The sequence below is a fragment of the Gambusia affinis genome, linkage group LG22 (assembly GCF_019740435.1).
Source record: "Gambusia affinis linkage group LG22, SWU_Gaff_1.0, whole genome shotgun sequence".
In the NCBI taxonomy this organism is placed as follows: Eukaryota; Metazoa; Chordata; class Actinopteri; order Cyprinodontiformes; family Poeciliidae; genus Gambusia; species Gambusia affinis.
Window position 1 is genome coordinate 1782501 of NC_057889.1, and position 23546 is coordinate 1806046.

The window sequence follows — 23546 nt, forward strand, 5'->3', positions numbered from 1 at the left end:
GCATTAACGGCTGCTTCAATACCCAACAAGGCTGCTGCTTTATCAGAGAGCAGAGCTCATTATGTCCTCAAAGATTAGAAATGCAACGAATCACACAGCCTGAGCATCACACACACACACACACACACACACGCACACACATTTCCACAGGAAAACTACCAAAAATGAGGAAACATCCAGAGATTACAACTAAACTCTGAAACCTCAGTGAGTTTAAATTAGTGACAACTCAATGAAAATTGTAATCTCGTTAATTGAAACGTATGTAACTAATCGCAAACAATTACGTTTTGATTGAAACAATATATCAACAATATAAGCAACATTTTCTATTTTTGCTGGTAAATTATTAAACAAATAGACACATGAGCTAAACAAAAATATGTTGATTTTCAGGTTCTCCATCCATCGGATGGTGCAAAATGTTATTCAGGAAGTCCTGATCCTTCATGGAGCTTCTTAGAGATGTAAAGTTAATGTTGGGACGTCTCTGCTGCTGCAGCATGTTTATCTCTGACATGCTAATTTAAACTAGCATAGCTTGGACGACAGGCTAACTCCTTGTAGCACAACTTGAACACAGCTAACTTTTTTACAACCAGGAGAACATGTGACTCCATGCAGAAAGACCCCAAACTGGGATTCAAACCTTTGACCTTCTTACCACCAAATGTCCCAGTGGGTAAAATCTGCTGCAATATTTAAAGCCACTGATATAAAACATGTCTAAAGAAGATTTCACACATAATCATTTTCATTGGCCTTTAGCCTTTCTCTCCTATCTTATCTGATCCAAGTGAAAAAATCTCTGCAGTATTCTGAGATTATCAGTAAAACCTCTCTGCAGGTTTTCCTGTGATCTGAGCCCTGGACCGGTCAGCAGTCCATCTGATGAACTCATTAACTCAAAGAAACTCAATAAATCCTTAGAACTAATTCTGGTGCTTCTTGCTGTAAAAACCTTCTTAGTTTTAAGTTTTTCTCTTCACGTTTTGTCAGCATTAGAGATTTTAGATTCTCTTAAAGTCCAACATCTCAAACATCTTTTCTGTTCTTCATGGTTTGCTGTTTGATGGGGCTGAAAATCGATACCGAGTTTTTCATCTCTCCTCTGGGATGGAAGGCAGAAGCTCAAACTGCCGTGTCGCTTTGCATCTTCACCTGCAATGTTTCATCATCATCATCATCATCACCATCACAGCTGATGAAGCTGATTTACTCCCACATCCTGCAGAAACGTCAGACTGGATCTGCTGTCTGACCGTAAGCAAGAAATTCACCCGACTGCTGGGTCGACTCATGAAAGATGCAGGAAGTAAAATAATATTAATCATACGCAGAATAACTGCAACCTCTCCATATTTACTTTATGAAGACATAAATGTGTCTTTTTAGCCTCAGGTGATGTGAAGTGGTTAAGTCTCACCAGGAGTTTATAAAGAAGTTCTCAAAACCCAACTTTTATTTTGGTAGTCCACTTCCTCTTATCATCAAGTGTGTTGATTTATCTAAAAATATCTGCTAATTAAATACTGAACTTTAAATATTAACTTTATAAAGTAAATATTTAGTTTGCTACCTGGTTTTTCCTGAGCCCTGCTGACTGAATCAAGTTAATTTTTATTCCTGAGGCTGATGAAGAACCTCAGGTCCGTCTGACATTAACGTGTCGATCCAATCATCTTTCATCACTGACTGCTGGTTTTCTGGGTTTTCTGTTTGTGGATCAGGTTCTGGGTAAAAACAGCTGAAACGGCCCAGAAGAACTTTTCCCAGGTTCCTCCTCCAGCTCCTCTGATGGGACTTTGAGACGTTTCCCAGTCAGCCTGGAAATGAAATGATTCCAGCGGGTTCTGGTTCTGTTTCTGGTTCTGGTTTTGGTTTTGGTTCCGCGTCAACGGGTTGCCGTGTCAACGGGTCGCCGTGTCATCGGGTCGTCGTGTCAACGGGTCGCCGTGTCATCGGGTCGTCGTGTCAACGGGTTGCCGTGTCAACGGGTCGTCGTGTCAACGGGTCGCCGTGTCAACGGGTCGTCGTGTCAACGGGTGGCCGTGTCAACGGGTGGCCGTGTCAACGGGTCGTCGTGTCAACGGGTGGCCGTGTCAACGGGTCGTCGTGTCAACGGGTCGTCGTGTCAACGGGTCGTCGCGTCAACGGGTCGTCGTGTCAACGGGTCGTCGTGTCTGTTTTCTCTGAACGCTGCTCCCCGTTGGATTGGTGCCATTAAACTCAGACTGTCAGATTTGCCATCAGCATTGATTCTTGTCATATTTTCCTCTGGAGGCGGCGCAGTGACTCCGGCCTCCTCTGATTTATGATACCTGATGTGTTCTGCAGCCGTGGGGCTGTTAATAACTCAGCTCCTCCTTCTGTCCTCCATCCATGAAGATCAAGCTTGTGAAAAGAGATTTCTCACTCTGACTGACACGCTGCCTCCCACTACAGCCTCCCCTGCAGACCAAATGTTTACTACGGCCCTTTGAAGGAGCTCTGGGTGCAAAAAGCTGATGATTGAGTCTCCCAATAGTCTTAACAGACGGAAAACTAATAAAATGTTCCTGTATGTTGACAGATCATTTATTTTAAGTTATTTCCAATATACCTTAAGTAAATAAATTATTTCCGATATTAGGTTGTGCGATGTTCAGATTTCTGGCCCTAAACTAAGCAGCTATTGTTTCCCTGAAGACCTGAGGAACATTAAAGTCCTGCAGTGGAGTGAGATCAGACGGATTCAGACAGATCCGTTCTCCATCAGGGTCAAAGTTCCTCTCTGACTTCACATGTTGCTTACATTCCATGTTCTAACATCAAGTTTGCAGAAACGTTCAGCTTTAACCAAACTGATTCATGTGTCTCTTTAATAAAGACCAGTCTGCCATTGCTACGTGTCTGTCCTCTTGTGTTCACACTGAGGCAACAATCCCAGCCCTGAGGATAATGGCGTCCATTTTGCTCTGGCCTCTGTTCCTTTCCCTCTCTGTCAGGTTGGGACCTTCCAGGAGTTTCCAGGGTTCTGCCGACTCGTAAGGGTTCTTGAAGCCCTTAAGCTTTTTGCATGCCACTAATATGACCTTGAACTCCAGTCTTGTACTCAGCCAAACCAGGTAACTCAGGGTTTGGATTAATATCACCTCATACAAAGGAAACGTAACTTGCACATTACTGCTACATGGATTACTGAACCGCCTCGTTCTGAAGGCTACAGAATCGTACCTGTCTCTTGGTGTGTTCACTGACTTCCCCCGGCATGTTGTAGGCACTCTTGATCAGCGTGCGGGCGATGTGGTAGTAATACACTGAGATGATGGTCAGAGGGATCAGGAAGTAAACCAGGAAGATCATCACAGAGTGGATTTTGGGATGCATCTGATTGGACAGCGGGTAGGGCACGCAGTTCACGAAGGTGACGTTCATGTTGTCCCTGTGATTCTGAGGAGGCGAGAAACACAAGGAGAAGGTGATGAAGAGAGGAGCAAACAGACTGAGACGATCATAAACCTGGCAGTGGAGGGAACCAGAGACAGTTGTCATTTATTAATAGACTATAAAGGAAAGTAATGGGCTGGAAGAAAACGAGTGTTTGATGGGAAACCCCACTGAGCCAACGGCGTGCAGTTTAAAGACACATCAAGTCTGATCGAAACGAACATCAAAACATGTTGGAATTATGGGCAAATCAAAGCAACGACTCATGAAACTGTCTGCTGATGTCTCCATCATCCTCCTAAATATTTCCAGCTCCGGGTTTCATGTTCCTCACATTGATGTCTCCTGGATGCCTGTGGGGGTGGGGGGTGTTATGGTCAGGAGGTCAGCTTCTTCTCCACATAAAGAAAACGTTTTGGTTTTCGTAACGGTGCCCATTGAAACAGACTATGCTGTTTCTTATTATTATTCTTTGATTTTTCCATTCCTCTGGCATTGAGGAACCCCGTGACAAAAAGACTCTACATGCAGCTCAGATGAGACCAGAGCGCTTTGAAATTAAGAAAATAAAATCTGTGAACAAGTGAAAAGTTGCACGGCTCAGCAGCAGAAACATCATTTAAACTTCAACAGGCAGAGGCAGGTTGGACTTCACAACGTTTCAGACCTCATCGGAAACTTGGACCATTCAAATCTGCACAACGTAATGTGAGAGAAACTAACAGAAACATTTTTAGGTGAAAAGTATCTCTAAAACCATGACTGCCATCAAAGCAGTTAAATGCCCAGTTCTGTTTATTCTACAGAGAAATTCCAACAGGATCTTCTGTCTCATCCAATGTTTGTTGAATTTCTCTCAGGTTGGATCACTGAGGTAACAAACCAAATGGGCAAAAATGTCCTGGAATTTTCTCAATGGCTGCTTTGGTTTTCAGTACCAGAAGCACCCAAAGAATCTTGAAAATCTACATTTTAGGAAGGAAACCTGAAAGGATAAATGCAGTTTTTGTTGTACCTGCATGGAAATCACTTGTGAGAAAATGGCTTCAGGGACGGCCAGCAGGACGGACAGCAGCCAGATGGAAACGGCTTTCAGACAAGTCCAGAAGACGGCGCTAGATGTCTGGATGTCCATCGGGTTCACAATGGCCTTGTACCTGAAGGGCAGACAGAGTCAGGTTGAAAGAGGAAATTCAAGAAGTTTCACAGTAGCAGGAGCAGGAAAAGTCTTAAACATGAAACATTTTGCTTGCATTAAGTGGACAAGCCCTCCCTGTTTATGTGCAGAAGTCTCATGTCATCAGCTGCCAAGACAAAAACTGCTTGATAACAGAAAACAAGAAGATCCAACAAGATGAACAAGAAAATTAAAGTTCAAACACCTACAGATCATAAAACCACAAATCTGATCAATGTTTGATAAATTCTCAGTGAGACACACTGTCTTCCCTTGCTGTGTGATGATGTTGTCTTTGACCTTATCAGTGGATCAGTGTCATGACTGTAGCCTCTGTTGTCCAGCTGTAGGTCAGCAGACAGTCACACCTCTCAGCTCTGCTGCAGCGCCTGAACCAGGCAGGACAAAACCACCTGGAGCCTCCGACTGTGAATCATCACTGAATGTTATTTATCTCAGGGGATGACAGCTTTTCAGCTCTTTTATTGCTATAACTAAGTAAAGTTGTTTTGGAAAACATGATGCCCGCTGCCTTCATTCAGTCCTGTCCCCACACAAAACAAGCGTGTCTGTCAGGTAGGGTAGAGAATAAGTCTAATGAGGTCACGAGGCTGGAGAATACAAAATAATTTGGCCTTTTTAACCCAAACACATTAGTCAACATCAGAGTTTTAATTTGGCCATAAATCTTCCAGCGTTTCCAGTCCACTGACTGATGGTGGTCAGAACTTCAGCTGATGCACCTCCTCAGACTCATGAGAATAATATCAACTGACCCTGAAACATTGAAAAGACCTTAACGGATTGCATTCATTAATTAAAGACTATATTAATTAATAATCATTATTTAGTTTCCCTGACCTCTATTACAGTCTTCCTTTACATAGTGGGTCAGGAAAACAAGCAGGTTTTATCTTCAGGATAAACATCCACAAGTTAAAGAGGCGAGAAAACGAGTAACACTATAAAATAATCTACACACTGAGAGTTTTTCCTGTTGAATGAAGGACTTCCCCTGATATCCAGGTTGTAACAGAGGTGAGAATAAATGTGACTGCGTTTGAAAACCTGATTGTTCAGCACAAAGCAGGTAAATATCATGCAGAACCAAGCAGAACCAAGCAGCGTTTGAACACAGTTAGGCTGTGTTCAAACGTTGATAGGATCAAACCCCAGGATGAACCAGGCCTCAGCGTACGGTCAGCCAAACCGCTGATGATCCCTGCAGGTCTACCTTTAACTGGAAACCCAGTTAGATTCTGACCTCTCCTCACCGTCCAGCCAGGCTGACTGAAGACTAGATCTGAAAAGTAGCATCTCCTTTTCATTGGTTGCTTTTTGCTTCCTCTCTCCATCAGTAATTGGGCGAGAGGCAGGATTCACCCCAGACTGGTCACCAGTCCATCACATACAGATGGATAGAAAATCATTTTCTGCTAAATCTATAACTCGTGTTTCCACAGCAGAGTGGAAATTAGGTGAGGTTGGCTGGTTGAGATCCAGCTGATAAAAAAGGAAAACTTGGAAGATGTGGAAAATATTCAGTATAGCATAAATCCTCTGAGGTTTGACATTTTAAAGGAGCAGAAGCATCATTCAGGTCCGCCTCCACTTCACTTCTTTAAACATGAAAACTTTCCCCTTAGCCAGCAGTTCTTAAAAGTTCTCCCATTATTCACATATCTCCATGAAACTCAGAATCCGCTACATAAACATTTCCATGAAAAGCAGATTGCAGCAGCTCTGCAGGCTACAGGCTACTGTTGGGGTCAGCTCCCATGATGCAACGCTGCAGTCTGCCGCACCAAACAGCTTCTACCTGCAGCCGTGATGAGAAAAACAAGAAGGCTGTTGTTGCTTCTTTGTTTTCTGTCAGGACTGCTGAGGGACTCCACAACCCCCATCACAACAGCTATTATTCTGCCTCCGCCTCAGAAGTTTCAACTGTTTCCCGGAGAAAAGAAACGGAATATAAAATCCTGCCTCTGTCTCTGTTCCAACTAATAGAAAGCTCAAATTAATCATTAAAGAATCTCCGTTAGTTTTCTGGTCCAAATGCAAACAGCAAATAAATGTGTAGTCTTTCTCCCAGTGACGTAAACGATGAAAAACGACCAGCGATTGGATGGCTGAGGCTGCAAAAAGACAAAGGGGAAGCCGGAGCACTTTGTCATTTCAATCACTCCTCGTGCATTTTAAATTCCTGAGAGGCGATGCATATCCGTGATTTAGCAGCACAGTCACACGGAGCAGGATTAATTCAGACCTGTGACTATCAGCCATCTGTTAATTCACTGCAGCTAAAAGCTCCATAAGTTAGACTGAATTTAAACAGAAATACCGAACTGGACACTCAGAAGATTTAAAACCTTAAATGATCGCATCAGTTTAGAATGTGAGAACATGTTGATACAAGTGCAGATGAAGATACTTTTTGTCTCTCAAATGGAAGAGAAAGAACATAGAAAAGTGCAACTTTAAAACCTGAAACAAACCTAAAAACAGTCAGAAACATGAACAGAATCTAAGTGGATCCACAAAATTAGAAAGTTTCGTAATTTTTGAAGCTCCATGGTCCTGCTCTTATGCTCATTTTATTTTTTATCTCCATGTATGATTTATAGATCAAAGCATAAATTATGGGGCCAAAAAGTGCAAACAAGCAGCAAACAGCAAAACGGACTGCAAACACAGAAAGCATCCGAGCTTCAAAACACAAAAAACACAAATGAAAGATAAAAATGCTGAAATCTAAAAGTGCTGCAACCACAGGAAATAGAGGCAAAGGGAAGAATTATGCAAATGATGAAATACTGCAAACTCCCGCTGCAAAAACGGAAGTCCTCCAGACCACTAGGGGGAGTCTGGAGTTGGTAATATCACCTGTGTAAATATGCTGCTGTATTATTGTAAAATACTGCATGTTTGAAATGCAGCATAAGACACTTTTTCTTTCTTCCTCTAACTTTCTTCTGAACTGAATCACTTCTTTACTGAGTGTCTGCAGGTCGACTCCCCCTGGTGGCCTGGAGGACATTTGGTTCTGGAGCGAGTTTGCAACACTTCATTCTTTCTGCTGTTTTTGTTGTTTACTGAATTTCCCTTTCGCTTCTGTTTGCTGTGATACAGCATTTTGTGTTTGTACCGTTTTCTGTTGCATTTTTGTTTGTGTGTTTTGGAGTTTGCATCATTCATGCGTTTGCAGCTCAGTTTCACATTTTCTACATGTTTGCGTCTGTCAGCCACCTTAATAAATATCCTGCCATCTTCCCTTTCCTAACTGCTGGAACAGTGGAAATGTTTTTGCAGAGTGCAACTTCTAATTCACTTCCAATATATTTCAGTTCTTGTCTTTCCCTTTAAACTGTTATATCTCAGCTGTTCAACAGAAATGTTTCAAACCTCAGTTCAAGGATTTCTTAGACGTGACCTCTAGTTCTCCAACGACGACAGTTTGTTTGAGGCTTGAGCTCCTGCCTGTGTTTGTTCTCTTTGATGAAGAGTGATTCTTCTGGGCTTATTCTCCTCCCACTCAGGATTTTCTGAGTCTCTGTGGCATCTTATTGTTTATTTTCATCCATCAAGTAAATTCAGGATTTCACTGAAGGATCTTGATGTATGTTGGCTTTCTGGGGCACTGGCTGCACCTGTAGCCTGTCAAGTTGTTCATTTTTATTGTTTATTAATGAGTTTATATCATTTTAGTAACAAAACAAGACATTGGTAATGCACTCTTTTTATCTTACATATTAAGACTTGGAGTTAAGAGAGTTTATGAACATTTCATGAGCTACTAGTCAATATTAACTCATTTCTGTTTACACAGAAATATGTTTTGATGATGTATTTTCTACAGAGACGTCTGATTGGCTGTGATGGTAATGAAACGTGGCAGAGTCATTAATCCAGATGTTTGAGACATCTGTACATTTATAACATTTAATTATAATGTTATAAAAATCATATGAACAGATTCGTTAATCTGTTCATAAGAGAGGAGAGTAAATAAATGAGTAACTAGTTGTTAATGATTTATTTTGAAAAACTTCTAAGAAGCTGAAAAATGGGTCCATATTTGACAACATAATGGAATTATTAATAATTTTTAAACTCACATTATAATCTATCACTTCAAACTCTGAGACTCGAAGTTGAATCAAACAGAAATGTTTGGTATTAATTTTACTCCGAGTGGACTTTTGATCTGAATATGATGGATAATGTTTGTCCAGGTTTCCATAGCAACTAAGGAGGAAAAGTGTGTTTCACTGATCAGGTTTGATGTTTCTGTCAGTCTATTTATTCTGAGACAAAAACCAGAATAAGGCTGAAAATGGTGAAGTCTGGCTGAAGCTTTCCTGCTGCGGCGGCGCCGCTCCATCTTCCTGATGCTGGCGTGACGATGTCAGGCTGCTGCCATGCACAGACTCTGACCACGTCACACATCCAATCAGAACACAGTCTGCTCACTCGGGACCCAGAGCCGGTCCATTTCGGCTGCTGCAGTTAGTGCCGACACCCCCTGCTGTTTGAGTCATTTATGGAGCTGAGAGTCAGCTGCTCCTCCAGGAGCTGATGGTGTTAAATATGGAGACAGAGTGCAGCAGCTGGACACATGATAAGACCACAGCTGGTGTCTTCCACACTGAGCTCCTTCAGGAAAAACTAAACCTCCAAATTAATGTCCAAGATGGGACTAGGAGTACCGCACAGCTGTGTGCTCGAGTCCCAGAGGATCCAGTTCTGCCTGGATGCGCCGCCGCCACCGCCGCCGCCGCCGCCGCCGATCCAGTTGGTTGTTTGTCTGAATGTGTTTTACTGATCAGGATAAAACAGTGACTGCTTCCCTTGGTGTAAACCTCCCAAACTGGAACCAGATCGTTCTTAGCTCAGAGTTTCTGAAGAATCCATGAATCATTTTCTCCAGTGTAATAAATAACTTTTTGCAGCAGGTTCCCTGCTCCAGGTCACCTGTATCGATTAAAAGCCTCGTTACCGAGGCAGGATGACATCAATGAAGGAGTTCAGCCATGTGATTCAGATGTCGGGTCAGACCGTCCAGCTTAGCAGCTGATGATAAAAAATAATCTCCATCAGTCTTTCTTTGAACAGTTTTGTTTTTCAATCAGCTCCATGTTTTTCCCCATAAAGGATCACCAGGTTGCTACAACCTGCAGATATTTTTGTCACATTTTTCTGTTTTCTCTCCACTTTGAAGGATTTAATGTCCCCCAACATGAAGCAGCGTTCCTGAAGGTTTTTAATGCACTCTGAAGTTTTTAATGTTCTCTTCAGTGCATCAGATTAATTCTTTAAAACTCCACAGAGGAACCTGGAGCTCCTCCAGCAGCTGCGACGCAGCGTCTGAAAGCCGAGTGGTCTGGCTTCGCTCAGAGACCGCAGCCGGTCCGGAGCGTCACCTGCGGCTCCTGTCAGCCTTTCAGCAGGAAATCCTCCTTCATCAACCAGAAGCTGGAGTTCAGCTGTGCACATTGTGAAATCAAACAACCTCATAAAGTTTGGGCCCTTTTTCATATTTGCAGTTGGGAATAATTGCTGTGGTTCTGGCATGAGGAGAATGTAATACGATTTAACCTTGCAGTCCTACAGGCTCTGGTGATAAATGAATCAGTCCTCAGACAGAGGATGAAAGATGCCAAAGTGTCTCAGTGGAGTTTCTATCCAATAAATATTACAAAGTTTCAAGGTTTTAAGGTTCGCTCTGAGAAACAAAAGAAAGTTTCACTGCTTCCTGAGGTAAACCAGATCGTGGCTCTTGAAATGTAGGAATGGAGGGAAACGGTTGAATGAAGTGACTGAGATGAATGAACAGCCATCAGTTACCAGAGAATAGATTAGCAGATTAGCAGAACATGAAACCTAACAGATAATTTTCAACTTGATGAAGTCTGTCTCTATCTGAAAAAAACAAGCCACTTCTGACTTTAATGAATCTCTTTACATATTTTTAAGTCTAACAATAATAAGCTGCTGATTTTTCTTCCCTGGTTTAAATCCTAAAGGCGACGTCTTAATCTGGTTGTGAACTTTGAAATGACTTAGCGCACTTAGCTTCCCCTAAATTGATTTCCAAACCACAAATTCTTGGCAGTTTTATAAACTTTCAGCTGTATAATGTTCATTATCTGTGTTGAATTATTGGTAATTGACAGTTAAGATTTATTAAAGTAGTTGTATTTCTATTGTTTTGAAGCGGGTTTAAAGTCTACCATACTCAGGTTCTCTTCTTTTCTGAAACATTTATTTAAGAAACATACAGGAACAAAAATAAAACACAGACAATAGAGAAAAATATAAACATGATACCTTAGAGCGTTATACAGCATGTAAATCATATTTTACACTAAATTGGTGCTTGAGGCTTGTAGCCTTTCAGTTAGCATTAGCTTCCTCTGAATACAGTATTGGTGTCGATCTTTAGTGTTAACAGAACTAAAGTTTATGATCAGTGAAGATGTCTTCATAATGCACAAGAAGCTACCGTGTGATTGGCTGATTAACGAGCTTTTGGAAACTTGTAAGATGAGTTCTGCTGACATCCAGAGCTCCAGACATCTTTAAATCAGCCAACATTATTTTCCAAAATAAAACATCACCAACCAGACGGGGTCTGTTGAGTCGTACACCTGCAGACTTCCTGTCCTCTTCACGCTCCCTCCATTCCTCTACTCATCATCCTCCCTCCTGACCCTCTTTTATCTGTCAGAAGAAGCCATTTCCTACCATTAAAACCCATCTCTCTAAATAGAAGACTTCTTCTTTGTTCTCTTATCACAACTCTGTGTTGACACTTTAGTGGCAGAAAGCTGTGAGAAAAATCGATGGCACATACAAAGGTGGGAAGAAATGCTTTCTTTCTTTTGCTCAGATTCCCTTTTTCCTGCCAGGTTTCCGTCTTTCATCAACAGCAAGAACTTTTATTTCTGTGTATCAGGTCGGTGTGACCCCTGATTTCTTTTTGATTTTTTTTTTTTTTGCTGAAGAAAGAATCTGTTTTCAGATGTGATACAGCTGTGGAAAATAGCTGAGTAAATATCCAAACATCAACTTTTTCTCAGGAAGTATTTTCCAGTGAGGTCACTGATGAGATTTTACCCCAAACAACCAACATAAACCAAGAAAAACCAAAGAATACAAACCAATTGTTCTCCCGGCTGTAATGACAGAAACGCTTTGGCCTTCCAGCTGTAATCAGTTCAGAGAAAACTTCAGCTCAACGGGGTCCCACTGTCCCTGCTGTTGATGGGAAGTGATTTAGCTCCAGTTAGCCAGACCAATCCATGCTAAATATCCATTAGTCTTGTGTCCTCATCAAGGACCTTCAGGCGAGTCAGGAGCCGATGAGAGCTCGTTAGTGGCCTTTGGCCTCGTTAGGGGCCCACTGGAGACCACCAGAGTCAGAAACACAGCTGGGTGAGTAGCAGATCTGGAATGAGTTTGCTGTTAGGCTGATGTTATGGGCTTTCAGATGGATGACGCCGAACAGAGGCGGTTTGGAGGATGAGGAGCTGCAGCTCAGCGGCAAACAGGAAGCTGGAAAATGGTGATTTAAAACGAGAGGCTGGTCACCTGAAGGAGCAGTGAGTCAGGACATTTTATGCTAACTTCACATTTTGCACATTTTTGCACTTATTTGGGTTTCTAAAACCAGTCCAAACCCTGCTGGTTTTTTTAATAGGTTCATGATTTTTGTGTGTCTGGAAAATGAGCTTTTCAAATGCAAAGTCACAATCAGCAGGCACTGCACCGTTGCATAGCAACCCCAGCGAAACCCAGCCTGTTACCTAGCAACCCAAACTGAGTTCCAGCTTGTTTGGTCAGCTGATTTTATCACTGTATCCACTGTACAATGGCTGCTGGAAAAGACAATTTAACATGCAGAGACCACTGGAAGCATTTTGTTGGTCGTGCAGGAGACTCCACTTTTCCTTTTCAAAGATATACGGTTGTATAATTGTGCATCTATCTGCAGCCATTTTCACATCAGTGTAAATGTTGAGTTGGTGGGCGTGGCCAGCAGCAGCTTTTTTGTTTTAAAGTGACAGAGACCCTAAAACAGCTGAAAACTGAGCAGAGTAGAAGAATGACATGTTTTTATAATCCACAGAGCTACAATAAACCAGTCAAGGAATCCAAACTGGTCGCCTTTAAGTTTCAGTTAGACATCTTTAAGAAGAGGATGTAGGAAAATGTTTTGTCTTTATTTAGTGACTCTCATCCTTCCAGAACTTTAAACAAATAATTTAAGCATTTAGCCACAGTGAATCTGACAGCTCTGTGAAATGTTCTACCGACGTGATAAACTATGTGAAAGAGTAGTCGATGATGAAGTCATTGACAGAGGGAGAAAGGATTTATTTTCTCAGGTTTTAGTTTGTAAAGGTGGGAAATAGTAATTTCCACCTCCTGTTTGGGGATCCTTACATCTCTGAGTTTTTATGTTTCATGTAGAAATCCGTTCAGAACAATGTGAGCGGTCGTGTTTAAAATGAAGGAGGATGTAAAAGCTGCCAGGAGAACCGCTTCCTGAAAGCCCATTAAAGAGACGGATTGTTAGTTCAGTGCCGTGAGATTTCCTGCTTTCACACAACACTCTTCACACTCTGCTGGTTTACTCACATTTACATAGTCAGTGCTGCTGCTGCAGGACCTGCAGCTCAGGTTTAATGTATATCACTGGGAAGGCTGGTGTCTACACCTTGTTAGTGTGTTATAAAGAAGAAGTTCTGCTCCCAGCCAGAAAAGGACAGAACATTCTCTGGACCTGAGCTGGTCCTCACATTGTTTGGTTTTTACAAACTGCAGCTCTGCAGCCGACCTGAAGGAAAAAGTCCAGAGACAGTTTTTCCCCTCAGGCTCTCTGATGAACACAATGAACGCCTCCCAGCCTGCCAGCTTCTCTGCTGGGAAGCAAAATCAGTATATTTGCACAACCACAACCTGCCTGTTTTAACTAAAACTGACTGACCTTTTCCACTTGTATTTCCAGTTCTCTAAAGTTTGTATATTTTTACTTCATCTCTGCATACTGTCAAATCCCTTCTGCAGACTTTGGCCATTAACACTGTTTCTGATTCAACTTTCTCTGCAGCTCATTCCTTCCCAAACATTGACTATCCTCAAGAAAACATTAAAACAATAAAACCTGCATCTGACATATTTAGCAGCATTTCTTCATTCAACTACTGTTTGTCTGGGTGACGTAAAGAAGAGATACATATTGTAAAAACTGGAAAATAAGACGGAGTGGATCAGCTCTTCATTCAGGGAATATTAGAAAATGAGTAAATTCAGTTTTCAGGCTGAAGTCTAACACACTTTCCTGCAGCTTGATTTCTTAAATTATTCAGTTTATGCTCAGCATGAAATTAACAGAACCACTGATTAGTTTATTAGTGCTTCTGCATCTTCACCAGGCCTTTGCTCTGAATTTCTAGATCAATTCTCATAGTTTTTATCTGATCTAGTGATCAAGACTCATGAAGCTGTTTTAATGGGTAATTCTAGCTTTCAGTGGCTAAATGTTGAATTTAATACTTTCTAAGAGCCAATTAGCTTTACACACAATCTCCTACTCACTCTTGTCATCATAAATTTGATCCTGTGCTGACAAGCTGCATGATATCTCCTCCCAACTCTGTTTAATTTACAATCTCTTTCAATTTAGCGTCATAAACTAAACATGACAGTATTGTATTTCAGCTGGAATCATGTTGGAGTGGATGTATGAACGGCTCTCCATGGCGCTGGGTTTGTTTGGATATGAATGGATCTGTTTGCCATGTAAACAGATCAGAAAACATTGGTTGTCATTTCTGTGCACAATAAGCTGAATTCTGTCCAAATGAGAGTAAAACCCACTGAGCAGGTAATGAGACGCGTCACCAGTTGGCTCAGACCGAACACCAACTGGAAACTGATGAAACAACCAGAGAATAAAAGTTGGTGTCAGAATATGAACCAGTTGAAATGAAGTACCAAAACAAACCTTTAAATCTGATTATTTCTACGTTTTAATAAAACACAGGGATGTTTCATGTATCTGCAGATGATCCTTTGAAGGTCAAGAGGTGGATTTAACTAGACTCCATGTTCATGAAGAGTCTGAAGTGTTCTTCTGCTTTCCAGTGTGACACTTAATGCTCTGACCTTTTCTGCAGACATGCATGCCAGGTCCTGTTTTCTTCATCCCAGGAGAGCTGAGAGTCGTGCATAAAAACAGCGACGCTGCAGAAAGGTCCTGTCAGTAAAACCCAAAACAAGCAGAGTGGTTCTTATTTTGTAATTTAATCTGAGATTTGAGTCATCAGAAGATTTTATTTCTCTTCAAGTATAAAACCCGGAGCACAGAATCAAATGTTTTTTTTTTTTAATTATAGCTGCACTTATTAATAAAAGTCAATGAAATGTATTAAATAATGATTGTGACAATTGTTCATGTGTTGAATCTTTTCTTCTGATGTTTTTTGTTCTTTTTTGTTTTATTTGTTAATATTTACTGTGTATTGTTTAATATTTAATATTTATTCCAGTAGTTGATAAAAGCAAGGTGCAAATAATGCATCATAAAGTGTCGACTTTATGTAACCTATAGGTGGAAATTCAGTCCTAGAAAATCCAACCAAGCTTTCTTTGCATTTTATTTCTTCCAGCTATTCCATTCTAACTTACTTATTTCTTTCTTATAAACCCTCCATAGCTGTAAATGTCAGAGTTTAAAACTTGTTGTAATTCATTTCTGAAAACAGATGCTGCAGTTTTGAATAATTAACACACCTGGAAACCTGAGCCACTCTTCTTTTTCCCTGTGACATCATTAAAATTCTGACGAGCCTTCAGAGATTTGACATATTCAATGTTTTCCAATGAGATGCATATAAATATTGCATGTCAGTAGCCCTGACTCACTGCTCCCCCTCAGCATTAATCATCTCATCGTATAAAACCTGATGCACAGTGGAGTGTGCTGGGACAAACTGGAGGGGATAAGCCATAAGCGGCAGTGAAACCGCTGCTCTCTGTCGATATGTAAATTCATATTTACAGTCAGGAGTTGTGGTAGTGACAAATGTTGTGAAAAAATAATAGATTCATAACTCAGAGTTTAACACATTCCAGTTCAATCTGGCGTATTCCTGCGTGTTACATGGACTGAAGTAGTTCAGTTATGCTAGCTGGACTTTGACAGCCGCAGCATGTAGACCTGATGTGGAATTCTGTGGATTTGGATTCAGTTAAAAAATAAACCGTGGTGACCAACTCTGACAGGTCATCAGTAAAGCAGGTGTTTAAATGAGCTAATCCAGAACTGCTGTGTTAGCTTAGCGGAGGCTAATCTACCACAGCGAATGTTAATAATCACAAAATAAACACCAAGCGTGAAAACATAAAACCGTGACGGACTGAATGTTCTGTTCAGTGTGTGGGAAATGTTTGAGTTGTTTAGTGTTGAATTCTGAACCATATAGTGGCGTTGTTGTTAGTTGCTATGGCAACAAGTCCGTGTAGCGTAAAAGACACAGAAAAAGTTGAGTTGTTCTTCAACAATATGTTATTTCTCCCTTTGCTGTGGCTCAGTGCACTAACGGACTCAAACATCTCCTAGTTTCATTTTGTGCTCTGCCATGGATTACATGTAATAGAAGCTTTATGCCCTCCGGCGTTGTGCGCATGCGTGTAATTTCTGGTTGTCAATAATAATGACATGCAAGAGATCTAGCTCAGATATATCTATCAATGAAGGACAATCTGGTGTAACTGCTTTGTTTGCTCTGTCTCTACAGACGTTTGAATAAAAATATGGATTATGATGTTTGGGTCAGAGGAGCAGGCAGAGAAGAAGACGCTCAAATGAAATAACCGAGCTGCTGTGTGAAGACACACTCTCCTTCAGTCTGACACACACAGCTGACGGAGCTGATTAAATTAGTCACAATCAGCTTCTCTTACTTAAGTGTCTGTTCAGGAGGGAAAATAAAACCTCAACAGATGCAGGACGTTTTCTCCACAGAGGATAAATCCAGCGGACTTAATGGACCGAGAGCAGGAAGTTAAACGTGGGAGGGAATGATATTTTCACACATCGCTGGATCATTTTACTGCATCTGATGATCCGATCGGATCGGAACCGGCCGGCTGTAAATCCTCTGCTGCCTGTGGGCCGTCCCTCTCTGCTGTCAGAGTTTTAACTGATGCTCTCAGCCGCCTGTTAGAAACATTCAACAATTCACCGGACGGACATTTACGACGCACAGAGGTTTTCGCTGAGCGTGCTCGGCGCGCTGCTGCTGCTTCCACTGCGCCGTGAGAGACGTGATCTCGTGTCTGACCGTCACGTCATTGCTGCTGATCACTGATTAGTCTGTCTGAGCGCTGACTGATCATTAATAACCAATGACAGGCTCTGACGCATGAAACACTGCCTTGATTAGCAATTAACTCCTAATTCTCTATGAAATATTTAGCTCTGGACGTCCTTTGTCTCATTACAGCTCCCTGCTGTGAAATCGCACAAAGTCAGAGTTCCTGCTGGTTTTTAATCCAAGGTCGGCTCCGAAAACCAAAGAAAACCAGCTGATGTCCCTGCAGGGGGCGCCGGTTAGCTCAGAAAACAGGGACAAAGAGAAATAAAACAATATTAAACAATATTAACATATAATAAAGACCGAAGTCATCCACTAAAACTGACCCGGTGTTGATATTGGTTGACTGGAACAAAATGCAACTTGATAAATATGAAAAAAAAAAAAAAAAAAAAAAAAAAAAAAAAAAAAAAAAAACTGTACAGGGAATTATTGGAGAAATTTGAGAATGAAATATTTTCAACATCCAGTTTTAGTTAAACCCTAAACTTCAATATAAATTCAAAGATTCACCAGGAGTTTCCTGCACATATTTCTGCTGCTTCAAACTTGGGAAACATGATGCAAGAAGAAAAACATGGATGCACAAAGTGACGGGATAAAATATAGAAAAACAAATATTTGTAAACTCTTCTTTTCCCAGATTTTCATAACGGGACAGATAGAACTATCTGTTAAAACTAATAGAACCGTTTCTGCATCATATGAAGACGGCAGCATCACTCAGAAAATCAGAAATCCAGACCTGCTGATCCTGATCCAATCAAACTGCAACATTTTATCTTAAAGAAACATTTTGTGCTCTTAATTTTTATGTAAAGTTTTTTTTCCAGCATCACTCAGATCATTCAGTGATCAGTCAGAAATCACTTCCTGCTCATTCACAAGAAAATTAGCATTAGATTCTTGTTTTATTTAGTCGTGTTTCTTACTTCCATAAATCAGAGATAAACAGTTTAGTGGATCCAGTAGTAAATATATCTGGTTTTTGAAGCATTTTGACAGTTTTTGAGGCAGATTAAATTCATATAAATGAACTGAACTTTCTATCTGGTGATTTTAATGTATGTATTTATTTACATGTTGAAGTCATTGCTGAAGATTTTTTTTAAAACATGTTCATCATCTCCATACATCAGATGAAGCCATGTGTGACTGTTTTCCAGACAAACGGTCCCGGAGCCGTTACAATGATGGACCCTGGCGGCTGTGAGCCACACGTCACTGTGAATATGATTCACACACCGTGAACTCAGATAATATGATTCATTAGATGCCTCTGCTGATTTGATTCCAGATTTTCTCTGTCATTCATTAGCGAGGCGGACGTTGATGCAGGGAGGAGCGTTCGGTCAGAACAAGGTGATCACTTCACAAAAGTGTTACTTAATGCTTTATTACATGATTTTAAACAAATTATTCTGATATTTCCATGTGTCATTATTGTATTTTTGTGGTTTAAATGTCATGTTGGATGGATTTTCCTGATGTCCTTGAATGAACACAATTTCCATTCATTTTAAACCATAAATGGACCAAAAGGTTGTAAGTATCCATCAGAGATCTGCAGTAAGATGGAGTCAGGAGGAAACTTTGGGGGAGAAAACAATCAACCTTGGAAATGTGATAAAGAAAGGAACTGATGAAACAAAAGAGACGACTCCCTGCTGCTTTCATTGGCTTCTTTCTTCTATCTATTTCAAGGTTTTTATTGTGCTTTTAGTAACTCTGATAAATGACTTTTAAAGAACCTCTGAGTTTCCTTTAGGACTTCGGGGCCTCCAGGAGCTGCAGGTAACTCTTATTCTGAATATTTTAAATTCTGATCTCTCTCTGTTTTACATTTTTCTGCAGTAAATGAGGCGACACCAGAGGGATGCAAGTGCTTCGAGAAGAAATTATGTCACAGGTGACTTCCTTCAACACAGTTCAGAATTCATACCAACAGCAAACATCCGTACAGAACCAGAGGTTTGATGTGAGTTAACACGATGCCGGTGGGAACACAGTAGTAATGACTTTGAAGAAATTGAGAAGGTTCATGAAACCGTCTCCTTTGACTCTCAAAGGAAAATTAAATGTGGTCACGAGTATCATCCAAGTAACTAATCCACCTCATTTGCTTTTGCCATTCCTCTAAATCTTTGGCTGCACGGTTAGAAAGCTGGTCAGAGAGATGTTGGAGTAGGAGATTTAATTGTTGCACAGCCTCACACCAAGCAGTCAGGACGAGGCAAGGACTTATGTCAACTTTCTCACTTTGTTGATTTGTTGTTTTCGATTTTTCACACCTCCCAATCAATTTTTCTTAAAAAAAAAATAAAAAATGGCTAGAGGCAAATCTATAAACTATCAACTTCTTCTTTGTTACTGGAGACTTCGACAACATGTGAAAGCACCAGTTGCTTTGCAGAAACTGAGCAGACTTCCTAAGCGCCAGCAGTAGACACCGCTAACTAAAACATTAGTTTGTGAAACCCTAAAGCACAAATCATGAACAGTAAAGCACTGTGCTAACATGGAATTTAATGGAAGCTAATGCTAAAATGCTAAAGATGTTAAATGTCAAGAAGATTGTAAAGATTAAATGACAAAGCTTATTTTCTCTAAAGCAACGTGACACAATAAGCTGAGCTGAAACGTCCCAGTCAAAGTCTAAGAAGTGTCTCCTTAAGAGAGCTGAACAAACCTTAATGATGTTGCTCTTATTTCCTCCAAACCCATTAAAACATGAAGTCCCACCTTAGATACACTCTGATTTATGGAGAAGCAATGAGCTGATAAATTCGTCCTCTGACCGATCGGCTCCCAGCTCAGGAACATGAGCACCACCTCTTTGTGGCGCTGAGCCTCCACCCAGTGATTTATCACCGGCAGCACTGAACTCTGTCTGCTGGGTCCGGTGGCTCCGTTTGTTCTGCTGCAGCATCACAAACTCTCCTGAAGCCAGTTTCACTCTGTCCCTCTCATTCACTGTTTCATTTAAGTCTGACATTTTTCTCCTCATCATTTCTCACATCTACGATTATTCTTATTATTATTATTATTATCCTGCTGTTGTTCTGCGTTATGACGGTGCCCTGACTGATGGACCTTTGTGTCCTTCTGACACAATATGTTTAATACTAACAGATTATAATGCAATCTTATCATTAAGTTTTATGCAATAAATGCAGATTTTTTGCAGTTCAGTCAGAACAAACTGAACATCCAGTTCTTTTCTCTTCCAGCAGAAATCTTCTGAAAAATGTCTAAAAGCTGAATCTAAGAATTAAGTTTCATTTTTTATTTCTGCTCTGAGCTTTTGAAGTATTCCTATTTTATTTTTCTTTGAGTTAAATCTCCATAAAGACAATCTAAAAGCTAATTTTATAAGTCACAGGGTTCAAAATGAGGCTCGTGGGCTAAACGTGGTCCACAGTATGATCATATCCAAACGTCTGTTAGATCCAAAAACACAGCAAAGCCTCCATTTTTACTACAATCCCCAGAATGCTGTGCTGCTACCAAAGTTATTTTTATTTGAATTATTTATAAGTTCTTACTACAAAACTGAGCTTGTTTTAGATTTAAAGTTAAACCAAAGCTTAAGTTTGTTTTATAATAAACATTTATTATGATAAATGAACAGAAGGAAAAACTTCTTTTCAATAAATATCCAGACTGAACTGCGACTTTATCCAAGTTTTTAATTTATGTCAGACTCTGACATCACTGATTTAGATTTTTATTGAAATGTACAATATAATCAAATCTCCCAGTTATATATCAGATGTACTTTAACTAAAATAAACTGGTAAAGTGTGTCAGAGACGCAGCAGCTGCATGAAAATCAGCCAGCAGGTTGCGTTTCTTCCAGCTGCAGATTAAACTGCAGGAGCAAAAACTCTGGTGAGTTTCTGAATCACTGCTCCGTGAAAACAAATAGTTTCTGGTATAAACTCGACTCAGCTGGAGAGAGACCAGAATCCTGGCTGAGCAACAGAAGGAGGCGCTGCAGGAAACCAGCAGGATGAAAACCAACAGAGCCTGAAGTGATTCTGATGACTTCATCATGCTGACCGGAGAACAAACATCCTTTATTAATCTGATCAGCAACCAGTGGACGATCCCAGCAGATGAACAAACATTAAAACATACAAAAGCAAACAACTTGATCATCTTCTGTCCTGTGAATGTTTCATCCATGCAAACCTTAAATTCAGAAAAAGATAATACACTAAAGTTTGAAATTCTTTTTCAACTTTTTTGGTCAGCACAGACTGAAAGAGCAACAGATCGATGAAGGAAAACTCTGCAGGTAAATGATAAGGAATCTGTCTGAAAAGCACCAGATAATGGACTCAAGATGGAATCATCCACCAGGAATCTCTGCCCCCAAAATAAACACAAACCCTGCAGAAATGTCTGTGAGGTAAAGGAGAAGGACAACAAATTGTCCTGCATGGCTGATTGGGTTAAAATGGCTTCTTCAGACCAATTTCATCTTTTTTGAGTGTTTTTGTTCATTTGTTGTCTCTGAGCTGAATAAGCTCAAATATACACATATCCTCGCTTTTGGTTGCCACCAACAAGCTTAATTCTTTTCTTTTTTCGTCATGAAATTGGTCAAATTCAATTAAACTGGTTGCTTTTCTCCTGAAGATGTTTAATAATCATGGAGTCGAGTCTCTGACCAACCCAGAAGCTTTTTCTGGGTCATCATCCAGACGTCTCCAAAATGGCAAGAACAATATTTGGAAGAGCCAAGGTGAGACTTTCAAACCTAAAAACAACGTACCAACCGTCAAGCATGGCGGTGGCTGCATCATGCTGTGGACTGTTTCACTACTGGTGGAAGTGATGTACTGCACAACGTTACGGTGGCTGACAGGACGCAACACGCACCGAGCATCAAGATATCAGGAAATCCTGGAGTTTGTTTCCATCTGCCAGGACGGAAAACGAAATTATCCAGGAAAACGACAACACAAAGCATCCCGCTAAAGATGTACAGACAGTGAGGTAAAGGTTCCAGAGTGGCCCAGTCAAAGCCCAGACCTGTTCTCAGCTGATCCAAATCAACCTGACAGAGGTTTAACAGTTCAGCAGGAAGAATGGAAGAAAACCGCAGAGCAGATGAGCCCGACTGAGACCGACTGCAAATAAATACTGAGTTGTAGAAGTGAATATTTATGCAATCAGTCCTTTTGTGTTACATATTTTATGTAATTATTATTTTGTAGAAATCACCTTCACTTTGATATTAAGTTTTTTTTTTAAGTTTTTGTGGAAAAATGCCAGATTTTATTGTTGGTGGTTTGATAAAAGGGGTTGAAAACTTTTCTCTGACTGTTCGGCTGCAGTCAGAAAAAATGTGATTTTATAACGTCACATTTTTCAATGATGCTATAAAAATGAGGCTGAGGTGAAACTACAAACCCAAGATCAAGAGCAGGAATGTGACTCGAGTTTTGTGTTTTTGACTTAAAAATGATAAAAAACAAAAGGAACAAAAATCATCGTTTGATTCATTCTGGATTTTTAGCCACACAGTGTCAAATTATTAATTTAATCCAGGCTGTAAACATACCGATAATATTTGTCAGTTCTTAATTAAAAGCTGATTCCATTATTTTTCTATTTTTAGGAAAATCGCATGCAAAGATGTCATATTTCTGTGGATTTTGTCTGTTCACTATCAGAACTCCTGCAGCTTTTCCTTCCAGCAGATAAAACTTGTTCCGGAGTTCACCGGGTCCTCCTACCTGTCCGCGCTGAGAACCGTGAGCGTGAACACCGACACGCCGACTGAGGTGAGCTGGATGACGGGGATGAGTTTGCACGCCGCCTCGCCGAACACCCACTCCTCCGAGAAGTACCGGAACGCGTCCACGGGCACGCAGGTGACCAGCAGGAGCAGGTCGCCCGCAGCCAGGCTGGAGATGAAGATGTTGGGAACGCTGCGCATGGCGCTGTTGGTGATGAAGATCTTCACCAGCATGATGTTTCCCAGCAGACCCACGGTGATGATGAGGATGTAGACAGAGGTCATGACGCAGCGCACCACGAAGTGCACCGTCTCCCCGCCGTCGGAGGCCCCCCACCAGCCGGGCTCCACGGTGGAGTTGGGGGTCAACGCCTCGGGGTCTCCGGGGGGAGCCGGGGAGAGGTTGGAGAGGAACTCGTCATCCATGCTGCGGAGGAGGGAAGCTCCAGCTGCAGGAGCTGCTGCGCGTAAAACCAGCGCGGTGGTGCAGCTGGATCAGCCTGAGAGCGGAGAGAAAAGTTTGGAGCAACACTTGAGCTGAGGGCTGCAGGTCTGAGCCGCAGAGTGAGCAGAGGCAGGGAGCTGAGCGCGTAAAGAGGAGCAGGAGGAGCAGGAGGAGGAGGAGGAGGAGGAAGAGGAGGAAGAGGACGAGGGGGGTGCACCTGTTGGAGAGCAGCCTCCCTCTCTGCTGTGCGCGCGCTTCATTCAGCTCGTTTTCCACGTGCATCTCAATAAATCAGGAGGATGAACCACAGAAAGCCACGGCAGAAGAATCTCCTTCTTAAAACTGCTGTCATGTTGGGGAGCG

General features: G+C 41.3%; 1 protein-coding gene across 1 annotated transcript in view; it reads right to left on the reverse strand.

Annotated features, from left to right (window-relative positions):
• The window catches only part of nmbr (neuromedin B receptor), a 36551-nt gene extending 13005 nt beyond the window's left edge, over window positions 1-23546 (reverse strand). Inside the window, exons 1-4 of the mRNA XM_044107175.1 lie at window positions 23401-23546; window positions 22737-23238; window positions 4445-4586; window positions 3217-3432 (exon numbers count right to left, since the gene is read on the reverse strand). Of these exons, the coding sequence (XP_043963110.1) occupies window positions 3217-3432; window positions 4445-4586; window positions 22737-23164 (786 nt within the window). The 5' untranslated portion in view covers window positions 23165-23238; window positions 23401-23546. The remainder of the gene's footprint in view (window positions 1-3216; window positions 3433-4444; window positions 4587-22736; window positions 23239-23400) is intronic.